The sequence below is a fragment of the Cotesia glomerata genome, linkage group LG4, assembly GCF_020080835.1.
Source record: "Cotesia glomerata isolate CgM1 linkage group LG4, MPM_Cglom_v2.3, whole genome shotgun sequence".
Classification (NCBI taxonomy): domain Eukaryota; kingdom Metazoa; phylum Arthropoda; class Insecta; order Hymenoptera; family Braconidae; genus Cotesia; species Cotesia glomerata.
Window position 1 is genome coordinate 9,063,580 of NC_058161.1, and position 12,617 is coordinate 9,076,196.

Genomic DNA, 12,617 nt, shown 5'->3' on the forward strand with positions numbered 1-12,617 from the left:
TTATCACAATACCTAGGTATACTGATTATCAGTATACCAATATAACGCACTATTAGATGTTTATAACCTCACTTTACTGGCACAAATCAATTGACTTATAAAACTAACAAAACAAATAAAAATAAAAATTAAAAGTGTAATAATAAATTTTTTTTAAGCTAATATAATAAATATTAGTTGAATTCTATTTTCACCAGTGCATAAATCAAATAAACTGACTGACAGTGTTAAAACGTCGATGGCAGTGACAGCGCATATATTATGATATTACTGCGCAGAGTATAGGTCTTGAACTGACTTATATTTTGATAATCACAATACGTGATATTTTGATTATCAAAATACCTGATATACTGACTATCAAAATACTTGTTTCTCAGTGTAATTTTTTTTTTTTTAATTAATTACACAATTAATTTTTTTCTTAAAAATGAATGAGCGTTATGAAGCGTGCAATTTTGGATTTTCCTAACTTTTTTAGATTAGAACAGGTATAAGAACCCGATTTTGATTGATACCTATTTAATATTTAAAATCTTCATGTTCTTAGCGACATTTGATGATTCAAGTTTCATGGATGTTTCATGAAAATTACTCGAATAATAATTACATTGAAGAAATCAACCAGCAATTAATTTTGTAATTTATTCAAGTTAATTAATTGGATGGAAAATTTTGACTCAAAGTACGATGGATGCAACGCAATCAGTTACCTAGATTTTTTTGAGATATTTCATTATCGATTTATAATTAGTTAAAAAAAAATGTATTTATGTTAAAAAATTAAAACAAATCCTCCTTGAAGAATTTGTTTAATCTTTTGATGTATTTAAATAGATTTAAAAATAATTAATTTTTTTACCTCAATAGATTACTTTTCTAAGAGAGAACAATGAGTTTATCATATTTTTCATTTTTTAGATTATTCAAAAACACCAAACTCATATCAATGAACTCATTTGCTAATGAATGAAAATTAATGTCTGATAAAAGCTTTAATGCATTAAAAGAGTATACGTTTTTACAGTCATTTATTATGTATAACATGTATTATGTTTTTTAATGTTTTTACGAACCTATATAAGGGTTTAGACATTTTAATAAGTGCAAAAAAACCAAACATTTTCTCTTTTATAAATAAGTAACTCTTTCAAAGTCTAATGGTATATTTTGTTTTATTCTTAATACAGGTTAATACATGAAAATTTGAAGCGTAGGATTTGCCAACAATTACATTATATATAATCTAATATTATTTTTTCGACCTTAAATACTAAAAACATACAAGCCTACCCAAGTTGGAAAAATTAACTAAAATAAACTTAACTGATGTACCTGAAGCTCTGAACGTTTTTTTATGAACGAAAATAAAAAAAAAAATTTTTTGCTTTTGAAACTGAAAATGGTTTTTCAGCTCCAAATAAAAACAAATAGCCCTAAAAATGATATATCGACTCCTCCAAAAACCGAAACTACCCTTACAGCCACCACAAAGACTTAAGAGTTTTTTTAAAAAATTCTAAAAAAATCCTTACAAGGGTCCTTGGAAGCTACCGATTTTTTACAGTACTCCTAGTACCACCTCACAAAATATAAAAACCCATCAGGCCGCTAACACCCCCGGAACTACCCCTCCAGCCACGCCAAAGACAGAGGTTTTTTTTTTTAAATTCTAAAAAAATCCTTTCGAGGGTCCTTGGAGGCTGCCGATTTTTGAGAGTACTCCTAGTACCCCCCTCCACAAAATATAAAAAATCATCAGGCCGCTAACAGCCCCGGAACTACCCCTCCAGCCACCCTAAAGACTTAGGAGTTTTTTTTTAATTCTAAAAAAATCCTTTCGAGGGTCCTTGGAGGCTGCCGATTTTTTAGAGTACTCCTAGTACCACCCCACAAAATATAAAAAATCATCTAAATCATCTAAATCAAAATATAATAAATCATCTAAAAAATATAAAAAACCTCTAACTCTTTGGCGTGGCTGGAGGGGTAGTTCCGGGGGTGTTAGCGGCCTGATAATTTTTTATATTTTGTGGGGGGGGGTACTAGAAGTACTCTCAAAAATCGGCAGCTTCCAAGGACCCTTGTAAGGATTTTTTTAGAATTTAAAAAAAAACCTCTAAGTCTTTAGGGTGGCTGGAGAAGGAGTTCCGGGGGTGTTAGCGGCCTGATGAATTTTTATATTTTGTGGGGGGGGGGGGTACTAGGAGTACTCTAAAAAATCGGCAGCTTCCAAGGACCCTCGAAAGGATTTTTTTAGAATTTTTAAAAAAAGCCTCTAAATCTTTAGCATTGCTGGAGAGGGAGTCCCGGGGGTGTTAGCGGCCTGATGATTATTATATTTTGTGGAGTGGTACTAGGAGTACTCTCAAAAATCGGCAGCCTCCAAGAACCCTTGTAAGGATTTCTTTAGAATTTTTGAAAAAAATTCCTAAGTCTTTAGGGTGGCTGAAGAGGGAGTTCCGAGAGTGGTAGCGGCCTGATGATTTTTTATATTTTGTGGAGGGGTACTAGGAGTACACTAAAAAATCGGCAGCTTCCAAGGACCCTTGTAAGGATTTTTTTAGAATTAAAAAAAAAACCTCTAAGTCTTTGCCGTGGCTGGAGGGGTAGTTTCGGTTTTTGGAGGAGTCGATATATCATTTTTAGCGCTATTTGTTTTTATTTGGAGCTGAAAAACCATTTTCAGTTCCAAAAGCAAAAAAATTTTTTTTTTATTTTCGTTCATAAAAAACCGTTCAGAGCTTCAGGTCCATCTTAACTGCTATAAAAAGCAATTGATTTAAGCTTATCTAAGTTCATTTTTTTCGACTCGGATACCTATTGAATTTAAAATTCTTTTTTAAAATCTTAATTTATTTTACTTACTTTACTGTGCACAAATATGTGATCACAAATATCGATTCAAAAACTCTGGGATTTAATTCTGAACCATCTACGCGTCAGATGATCATAAAAGAAATATAAGAAACCGTAAAAAGTCTATGACAAACATTTTTCCAATCTTCAATCTGGAAAGTCATGTTTTACCATAATCTGACCGTTAGTTACATAAAGAGTAAAAGTTAAGATTACACCAATACCATTGCCTGAATAAGAAGCAATAATGTAACAGGCGATTGTCTGATTTAAACCGTCATGATTGTGCAAGTGGTTATCAAATAATTTTCAAAATTTAAGTTGTTGGTTCTCAGTTGTTAAAGAATAAAGTGTAATAAAAAAAAAAAAAAAAAAAAAAAAAATTGGAATATCTTTTCAAAAATGCTGAATCGATAACAACGACATAGAAAATGATTAAATTATCTACTTTTTTAAATTATCCTGTGAAAGTAAAACCGTTTCCGCAATTTAATGTGTTTATAATTCACAGAACAATAAAGAGAAATAAAAATAAAGAATCTTCACATACTAAAAAAACATCAATAAAAATATTAGAACAAATATAACATAATAAAATATTTTGTACTCATTTAAGTCTTTGAATCACTTTCAATAAAATTATTTTCAAGGTCAACTGCAAGTATTTAATTTAAAAATAATAAATTATGGATAATTTGTTAAAAAAAAATCATCAATTTTCATTATTCAATAAAAAATATAACAAATAAAAAATAATCTGGAAAACGGTTGACCCTAAAGGCCATCCCTGCAACTTCCCGTCAATTCCGTACCTAAACGCTTGAAATTGCACTTATGATGTTTCTGAGTTCTTCGAGCTCAAAAATACAATTTGTGTATTATTTTGAGCTCTCCGAGCTTAAAGAAATAGCTTTTGTATTCTTTTGAGCTCTTCGAGCTCAAAAGTCTGATAGAAGTTTAATAAAACAGTATTTTTTGAATTTTCAAACTGCAATAATTTCTAAATTAATGAATCGATTTTCACGCGGTTGGCAGCATTCCATGCAGTTTTTTAGAATCTATAATATACTTTTGAACACAAACTGATCGAACTGAAAATCTTAGAGAAATTTGAAAAATTAACTTTTTCCGAATTTTTTCGACAAAGATAACTCACGAACCAATCAACGAATTTTCACGTTGTTGGTAGCGATCGACGTGATTTTTTGGGCTCTAATAATTATTTTATTTCGTCAAAAACGATCCAAAAAGAAATCTCGAAGTTATGTGAACATAAAAACACTTTTTTCAAAATTTTTCGTTTTTGATAACTCGAACGAATCAACCGATTTTGGTGGGACTGGGGGCAATCGACGTGATTTTTCAAGCTTAAGAGCTGATTAGTTTTTGGAATTGATCGGTGAAGCCATTTAGAAGTTATTTCAAAAAAACGATTTTTTGAAAATTTTATTTTTGAGATTTCTCAAAATCTAGCGAACCGAATCGATTCAAATTTCACGAAATTTAATGGAAATGATACTCTTTGGATCCCTACTTATTTCAATCCGATCGGCCGAGCCGTTCAATAGTTATAAAAAGTTTACACACATACACACACACACACACACACATACACACACACACACACACACACACACACACACACACACACACACGCGCGCGCGCGCGCGCATACATACATACAGTCGCACGGACACCATCGCGGGAATAGTCAGGGAAGCTTCCTGTGACCTTAAAACGTCGATATCTGATCAAAACTCGATTTTTGCAAAACGGGGTAAAACCAATAACTTCCCAATTTTTGAAAATTTTCATTTTTCTTAGCGGGAAGTTAAAAATTAGGAAAACGGTTGACCCTAAAGGCCATCCCTGCAACTTCCTGCTAATTCCATAGCTAACTGGTTAAAATTGCAATTATGACGTTTTTGAGTTCTTTGAGCTCAAAAATATAATTTTTGTTATTTTTTAACTGCAATTACTTTTGAATAAATAAACCGATTTTCACGCGGTTGGTAGCATTTGACGCAGTTTTCCGAATCCTATAATTCACTTTTAAACTTTTAAATCGAATCGGTCAAGCCGTTCAGAAGTTATGAGAGGTTTATATACATTTAGTGGAGATCTAATGAACTCGATTTTCGAAAAACGGGGTAAAACCAATAACTTCCCGATTTTCGAAAATTTTCAACTTTCTTAGCGGAAAGTTAAAAATTGCAATTATATCTTTTGGTTTGGCTCAGAAAGGTGTGTAATATGAAGTATAATTTTAAGAAAATTTTTCTGAAAATTTGAAGGCGATGGACTTCTAAAAAATATCGATTTTGAGCTTGAAACGTAAACAACTAAATCGCGTTACTAAAGTCAAAAGGGTGTCTCTCAAAATATATGCCCTTTTGGTTTCACAGAACCAGAAGGGCGTATAAAAATTTTTTTTTCTCCAATCAAGTAGAAAATGTATAAAAGTAAAAATCTTGTTGAAAAAAGCAAAAAATTTTTTTTTCGACGTACGCCATTATGACTAAGAAAAAAAAATTTTAAGCCAAAAGAACATACATGAAAAAATAGTCAAAGTAGCGTCTAAGAACCTCTCAACGTCGAGATCTAATGAAAAAATTATTTTTGAACTGAAAATACTATCATAGTCGAATTTTTTGAAATTGTCAATTTATATTAGGAGAAGTTAAAATTTTTATTTTAATTTTTTTCAGTGAATTTTAACAAAAAACAAAAAATTGAAAATTTACAGAAATTGGGATGGGTTAGTGTTTTCAGTCGTACTTTCAAAAATCAATTTTTCGTTAGATCTCGACGTTTTAAGGTTTTCAGAAGCTACTTTTTTTTACTATTTTGCACAACTCATGATGCAAAGCATCAGAGAGTGCTTTACGATCGAAAAATCTTTTTCGCTTCATTTCGGCAACTATTTTTATTATTATAGTCTTATTAGTTCACGGAATCAATATATTTTGCATGATATTGTCAAGATAATTTAATGGAGATTCATTTGACACTTTTCAAAAATTGATTTAGTGCATCAGAAACGGAAAAGAACATCAAAATAGGTCAAAAAATTTCCTGTCCGTCAGAGGCACTCGCGCATTATCATGTTATTTTAGCTGTTTTATATTTTTTTTTTTCACATTCTTTATTAACTTCCCGCTAAGAAAATCAAAGATTTTCAAAAATCGGGAAGTTATTGTTTTCACCCCGTTTTACGAAAATCAAGTTTTCATCGAATCTCGACGTTTCGAGGTCCTAGGAAGCTTCCCTGACTATTCCCGCGCTGGTGTCTGTGTGTGTGTGTGTGTGTGTGTGTGTGTGTGTGTGTGTGTGTGTGTGTGTGTGTGTGTGTGTGTGTGTGTGTGTGTGTGTGTGTGTGTGTGTGTGGGTGGATGTATGTAAACCTCTTATAACTTTTGAACGGCTTGACCGATTTGATCGCGGTTGGTGCCATTCGAAAGGGCTTGACTGAACTCAGATTTTGAATATACTTTGTAACTACAAAAAAAAAATTTTTTGAAATGTGGTTTTTTTGGAATAACTTTTAAACGACTTTACCGATCGATTTAGAAAACTAATCAGCTCATTACATAAAAAAAACCACGTCGATCGCCGCCAGTCCAGTCAAAATCGGTTAATTCATTCGTGAGTTATCGTTGACGAAAGAAAATCGAAAAAAGTGTTTTTTCGGAATTACTCCGAAATTTTCTGTTCTATCAATTAAAACTTGAAGATTCTCGATGAAGCTTAAAAAACTGCGTCGAATGCCACCAACCGCGCGAAAATCGGTTCATTCATTCAAAAGTTATTGCGATTTGAAATTTCAAAAAATAGTGTTTTACTAAACTTCTATCAAACTTTTGAGCTCAAAAGCATACACAAGCTATTTTTTGAGCTCGGACAGCTCAAAATAACACACAAATTGTTTTTAAGCGCTCGTAGAGCTCAAAAACGTCATAAGTGCAATTTCAAGCGTTTAGGTTTAGAATTGGCGGGAAGTTGCAGGGATGGCCTTCAGGGTCAACCGTTTTCCTAATTTTTTTATTAATATTTCATAATTAAATGAGCATTATGAGTCGTGCACTTTTGGATTTTCCAAACTTTTTTCATAAATGCCCTTTTGACTTAAAAATTTTTTTTCCTTCAAGTCTAAAGGGCGTACATGGAAAGAACAAGATTACACTCGATAACATTCCAGATTATATCCAGTGACATCTGTAGTGAAAAGAAATTTCAGATAGTAGCTGATATCTGCGCCTTCTTCTTTCTAGCGCCTGCGCGTGAAGTGCTGTTTACAATTTGTGAATTATAGTCAATCATCAGTATATTGAACATTAAAAAAATATAATCGGTGCATTAATAAGTGGGAACATTTATATTTTGTGCTATATAAAAATATGTTTTATAGCGATTATAATTATTAAAATTATAAGTTATGTAAAAATAATGTACAAAACGTATGTTTTTATGTTTAGACTTGTTGTCACAAGTCATATTGCCATACGATCTAACCTGTTTATAGTCATATGATAATGCTAAGTGCGTAAAAAATTTTTTTATACGACCTTCTGATTCTGCAAAGCCAAATACATTTTGAGATACGCCCTTTTGACTTTAGTAACACGAAATGATAATTACATCGAATAATTTTCGTACATTCTTTTTCTAAAACTGCATTTACAGACGAAAAAAATAACCCCAAATTTTTTAAGAATATCGATATTTTTGAGGATTCTACATATCATTTGTTACGTCCAAATTTTGGACATAAATTATTAAAAATTTATTTTAGTCCTGGTATTTTTCAACCACTAGACTGGGAACTCAGAAGGATGTAGGAATACAGTGCGGTTGTCTTTTGTTAATTTTTTTATGTAATTAATATTTTCAGATTTTGATTTTAAATACTTATATTTACAAAAATTAAGTTTACAAGTTTAGGTTTACAAATTTAGTATAATCATATCTGGTCGTCAACACACATACGCACACAGTATAATATTATTTGATTTTATTCGACATTTAATTGGTTAACTTTTACTTTTACTGTTAAAATTACACTTTTTAGTTTACGTGGGAGAAATACCGGCCACTAACTAAGATTTTAAACGATCTGCAAACCTGGAGATCTTTTACTAACGATACCTCGACGGGAGTCTCTAGCGAGACTCCCGCACAAGGGTGCGTTCTAACGAGAGACTCAGACCGAGGACTCAATATTTAAAAAACTATTTAGCTGCGTGAGAGAAACCCGGTCACTAGCTAATTGGGCGAACCGCACACTTCGGGGTCAAGATGACGAGAGAGACGAGAGTTCATTCGAAGTTCTTCTGGGCCTCGAATTTTCGGGCGTTTCCAAATTACTATTTGGGAGAAAACAGTATCCAATTAGCTGTCTGATTTCCTTAGATTCTACCCTCTCTTCCGAGTTTTCTGAAATGTTCGCTTGAACTCCCTTCTTTGGGCCCAGAGGGCACGATGTGCCTCTCTCTCTTACTTATAGATTATATGTGTACCTATGTATTGGTGTACTCACAAGTACATTTACATGCACACAAATACATATTTTCCTTATTTAACTAAATCTTTTATTTTACAATAGTTATTACTAATTTATTTTTTTAATTCAATTATTTATCGTTAATAATATCCATTTTTAATAACTAGTTACTATTCTTACGATATTATTGTTTAAGTAATTATTGTTATTCTTTAATTGTTGTTATTTAATAATTATTCAAATATTTCCTATTGTTTTAGTTATTATTTTCTTTCAATAATTACTTAAATAATTTTCCTAGTTATTTTAACATTATTTAATAATTTATTTCTAACATTTATTATTATTTTCAGTTTTTAAAAATATTTTATTTTAAAAGTTTTAAGTTACTTGCTTCCCTTTTAAAATTTATCTTATTCATACAGTAAAATTTCCAGTCTTTGTCGATAATGCTAGTCAATACAGAGGGCAATAAAACTCCTATTTACTTATGTATTTAGGATTTTTAATCTTTTCGAGAACTAAGATTAGTCTAATGACGGGAAATTTTTTAGATGGATCGGACGAGACACTTAAATTAATGCGTTTTCTCATTACTCGTGTCTGCTGTAAATTTATTTTCTTTTAAAAATATATTTTAAAATGAATAAAAATTCTGTATTATTTTAAAACCATAAAAAAAATGTTAATTTAACCACGACGTAACACATTCAAAACTTTTCAGCTAAAATTTTCAAAAATCATTAACTCAATCACGGTTTAATATAAAAGGCTAAAAATCGATGTACAAGATGCTTCCAATATGGCAAAATTTCTGAAAGTTTCTATTATAAGACCAAGTACAATAATTAGATTTCCAACGAAATCCACTAAAAAGAACTCAAAGAAAAGTTTTAATGAAGAAAAAAAATCTCATCAGATTTATCGGTACAATTGACTGAATGAAATTGATATTATGAGACAGAATCTCTTTTTATCCTTATAAATAAACGAAAATGCTTCGAATAAAATTCAAGAGTTCTAACTCCAGACTTAAAGGTTTTTTTTTTTTCTACTTTATTAGTTCTATCGGTTTCACCTACTGTCACTGTACATACACACTGACGGTTATCCAACGAGAACGAAAAAAGAAAAATGTCTGGCCAAACACCGACCTTTCTACTTGCAAGACCAATTTCTTTTTTCTTTTCCGTCGTCTATATACGACATTCAATATCTACGTACAGACGATTTTTTGTTTTATTTTATTCAAAAAACATAACTTAGTTCAACATGTTGGCGCACTCGTTAAAAATAAAAAATAAAGCCGTAAAGAAAGATAAGAAATGCACTTGCGTAATTTTGTCAGAAGCCAACAAATCCATATGTAGCAATGTATACACATGTAGGACCGACGGAGCGATAAATATGATTCCGGGGAGAATGAATGATACGATTTCACAGTGTACACAAGAGAAATAGAAACGAAAATAAAAAATAAAATAAAAAAAGTAAAAGGGGAAAAACAAATGAGAAAGATAGAAGACTATTATACGATATAGTTCTCTTTGCACCGTATCTAAACTGATGCACACAAACTTGGCGGAAGTTTGCAGTGGTTGGCGAGCAAACCAAACCAGACATATCCTACTACCCGTTGCTGCTTGAATAGTGAAGTTCTCCTACTATTATATCTATATAATTTAAACTATATATGTGCAAAGAATATTATCTCTTGTCTGCTAGAAAACCTCTTACATTTTTTATTCACATATTATGTACCTTAAATCTCGTTATTTCATTTAAATTCAATTTAATACAATAACTTTCAACTCTAAAGATTTTAATTTACTTCAAGATTTATAAATCATAAAATAATTTTTTTTCAATAAAGAATAAAATAAATTGTTGTTTCATTTACTTAAGAGAGAATTCTAGTCTAGAATCCGGAAAAAATTGAAAAAAAAAAAATTAGGAAAACGGTTGACCTTGAAGATCCCTGCAACTTCCCGCTAATTCCATACCTAGACGCTTAAAATTGCACTTATGCCGTTTTTGAGCTCTTCGAGCTCAAAAATACAGTTTATATGTTGTTTTGAGCTCTCTGAGCTCAAAGAGACAACTTTTCTATGCTTTTGTGCTCTTCGAGCTCAAAAGTCTAATAGAAGTTTGATAAAATACTATTTTTTGAGTTTTCAAACCGCAATAACTTTTGAATGAATGAACCGATTTTCTTGCGGTTGGCGGCATTCAACGCAATTTTTTAAGCCTTATAAAGAATATTTAAGTTTTAATTGATCAAACAAGAAATTTCGGAGTAATTCCAAAAAATTTCTGTACTGCTTGAATATCTGCTTGATGAAGCATCGTAGCATCAGAAGTATCCGATACCAATGGACGAAGAAAACTAGGTTGAAATATACGCCTGGCTAACGATAATAATAAACAGCGTAAATCTGAATACAATTTAGTTAGATCAGCGTCAGCGGCTTGAAATGCCAAGTTCATTGTAGTTATTTCACGCAATATTTGGTTCAAAAATAGAAGATGTAGCCGATTTCTATCATCATTGTACATTTCTGCTAAACTTTTAGCTGTGTATGATTTTTTAGACGACGAGTCTTTAATTAAATTGAAGTAATGTTTTAACTCCTCCCATTACTTCAAATTAGATGTTACAGCTCCAGCTAAAGCTAGCCAACGAGTTGGTGCTAATTGGACAAGCTTTGAAGGCTTCTTTCCAGCATTCATCTTTTCATATAAATCATGGTAAGTATTTAAGCGTAATGAACTATGCGCAAACCAATTCCTTGAATTTTGAAGAAGGAACTCTATATTAGATGGTGACTGTTCTGATGCTTTAGCTGCGACTAAATTTAAAGAGTACTCGGTGATATTTTTTTTTTCATAGTACGTATAGACTGTGATTGACACCACAAAGATTACTGGCACCATCAGTACCAAGACCTACTAAATTATTAATATTTAAACCAAGACCGTTCATAAATTTCGCAAAGTCAGAAAATAACTTTTCCGCTGTTTCCTCGGTAACTTCATTGAAACCCAAAAAGTCGGTAACAATCTTTTTTGCTTTTTACTATAATATCTAATACAGTAGGCCATGTATTTCATTGTTGATACATCTGTGGATTCGTCAAGCAGTATCGAATAACTTTCTTCGCCCAAGTCATCAAGCAGTTCTTTTAGTATACCAGGAGCAATAACGTTAAGAATAATTTTCGAACATTTAGTTCGATGTAATCGTAGTTTTGTCAGTTGACTACTTTTGTCAATATCTTTTAACATTTCACATAAATGATCTATATTTTTCAAAGAACCATGAGCAGCGTTATTTAAAACCAATTTTATTCCAGCCAACTTTGAAGCTTCATTGACATTAGCAGTACCTGTGAATTGATAAAAAAAAAATTATAATTTTTAATTCGTAAAAATGTTAAAAAAATATCATGAAATAAATATGATTTATTTTACCAATACTCAATAAAGTTACTTGTTTCTTCACATTTAAAGATTCCATATTTTTAATGTGCATTTGCGTTTTGACATGTTTCGTCAAGTCATGTTTTTGGGCCCGTAATGGAACACGACAGGATTTACAATAAGCTTCTCCACGGCCCGAACTAATTAAACTTGCAGGAGCTTTACAAAGCCATCCTGAAATTAAATTAAATTTATAAGTAAATGCAAATCACCAAAGTGTATAGGTTAAGCATGCTTAACTACACATGATAAAATAAAATGAAAATATATAAATCAATAAAAAACAACACATTAGTATACCTTTAAACAAATGTTCTTTTTCCTACTCTTCTCGATATTTTCTCTTTGAAATAACGCACTTCACCATTGTTACTCATTTATTTACTACTCAGCAATAATTCTTTGGCACCAATGAACAATCCTATCCTATCTTCTTATTTATATTTTTAGTTTTTTCTTCCTATAATATAAAATTGATGAATGAATTGAAGTTAGTTATAGTATCGAAAATCGAAATCCTCGAAACTAATCGAAAAATGAACTCTGATTCTTTTCTTGGTTAGGATGAGAGCCCACCGTACATACAGCGCGTAATTTAAATTTCTAGTATGTACATACATGCGCACTCTTTCACTGCATATTTTAGTATCATAAATAATTACTGCAGCGCTGTCAAGTGGCGGGAAAAAGAAAAAAAAATTTTTACTGAAATGAATAGTTTTTGATATAGAGAACATACTTAAATATTTAAAGAAACAATCTATAAAAACGAAAATAG

General features: G+C 31.2%; 2 protein-coding genes across 8 annotated transcripts in view; both read right to left on the minus strand.

Moving 5' to 3' along the window:
- Positions 1-12,617, minus strand: part of LOC123264105 (potassium/sodium hyperpolarization-activated cyclic nucleotide-gated channel 2) — a 251,655-nt gene that overhangs the window by 197,671 nt on the left and 41,367 nt on the right. The window lies entirely within an intron of this gene.
- LOC123264107 lies at positions 11,246-12,264 on the minus strand. The gene is made up of 3 exons (XM_044727197.1): positions 12,140-12,264; positions 11,831-12,013; positions 11,246-11,745 (listed from the first exon to the last, which is right to left on the minus strand). The coding sequence occupies exons 2-3, from the start codon at positions 11,889-11,891 to the stop codon at positions 11,339-11,341; spliced, it is 468 nt and encodes a 155-aa protein (XP_044583132.1). The 5' UTR covers positions 11,892-12,013; positions 12,140-12,264; the 3' UTR covers positions 11,246-11,338.

Excerpts from the sequence above, each read along its gene's own strand:
- LOC123264107 (XM_044727197.1), bottom strand. The coding sequence starts at position 11,891 with ATGCACATTAAAAATATGGAATCTTTAAATGTGAAGAAACAAGTAACT. Across the intron at positions 11,746-11,830 it reads AGTAACTTTATTGAGTATTG|GTACTGCTAATGTCAATGAA; the intron begins GTAAAATAAATC and ends ATCAATTCACAG.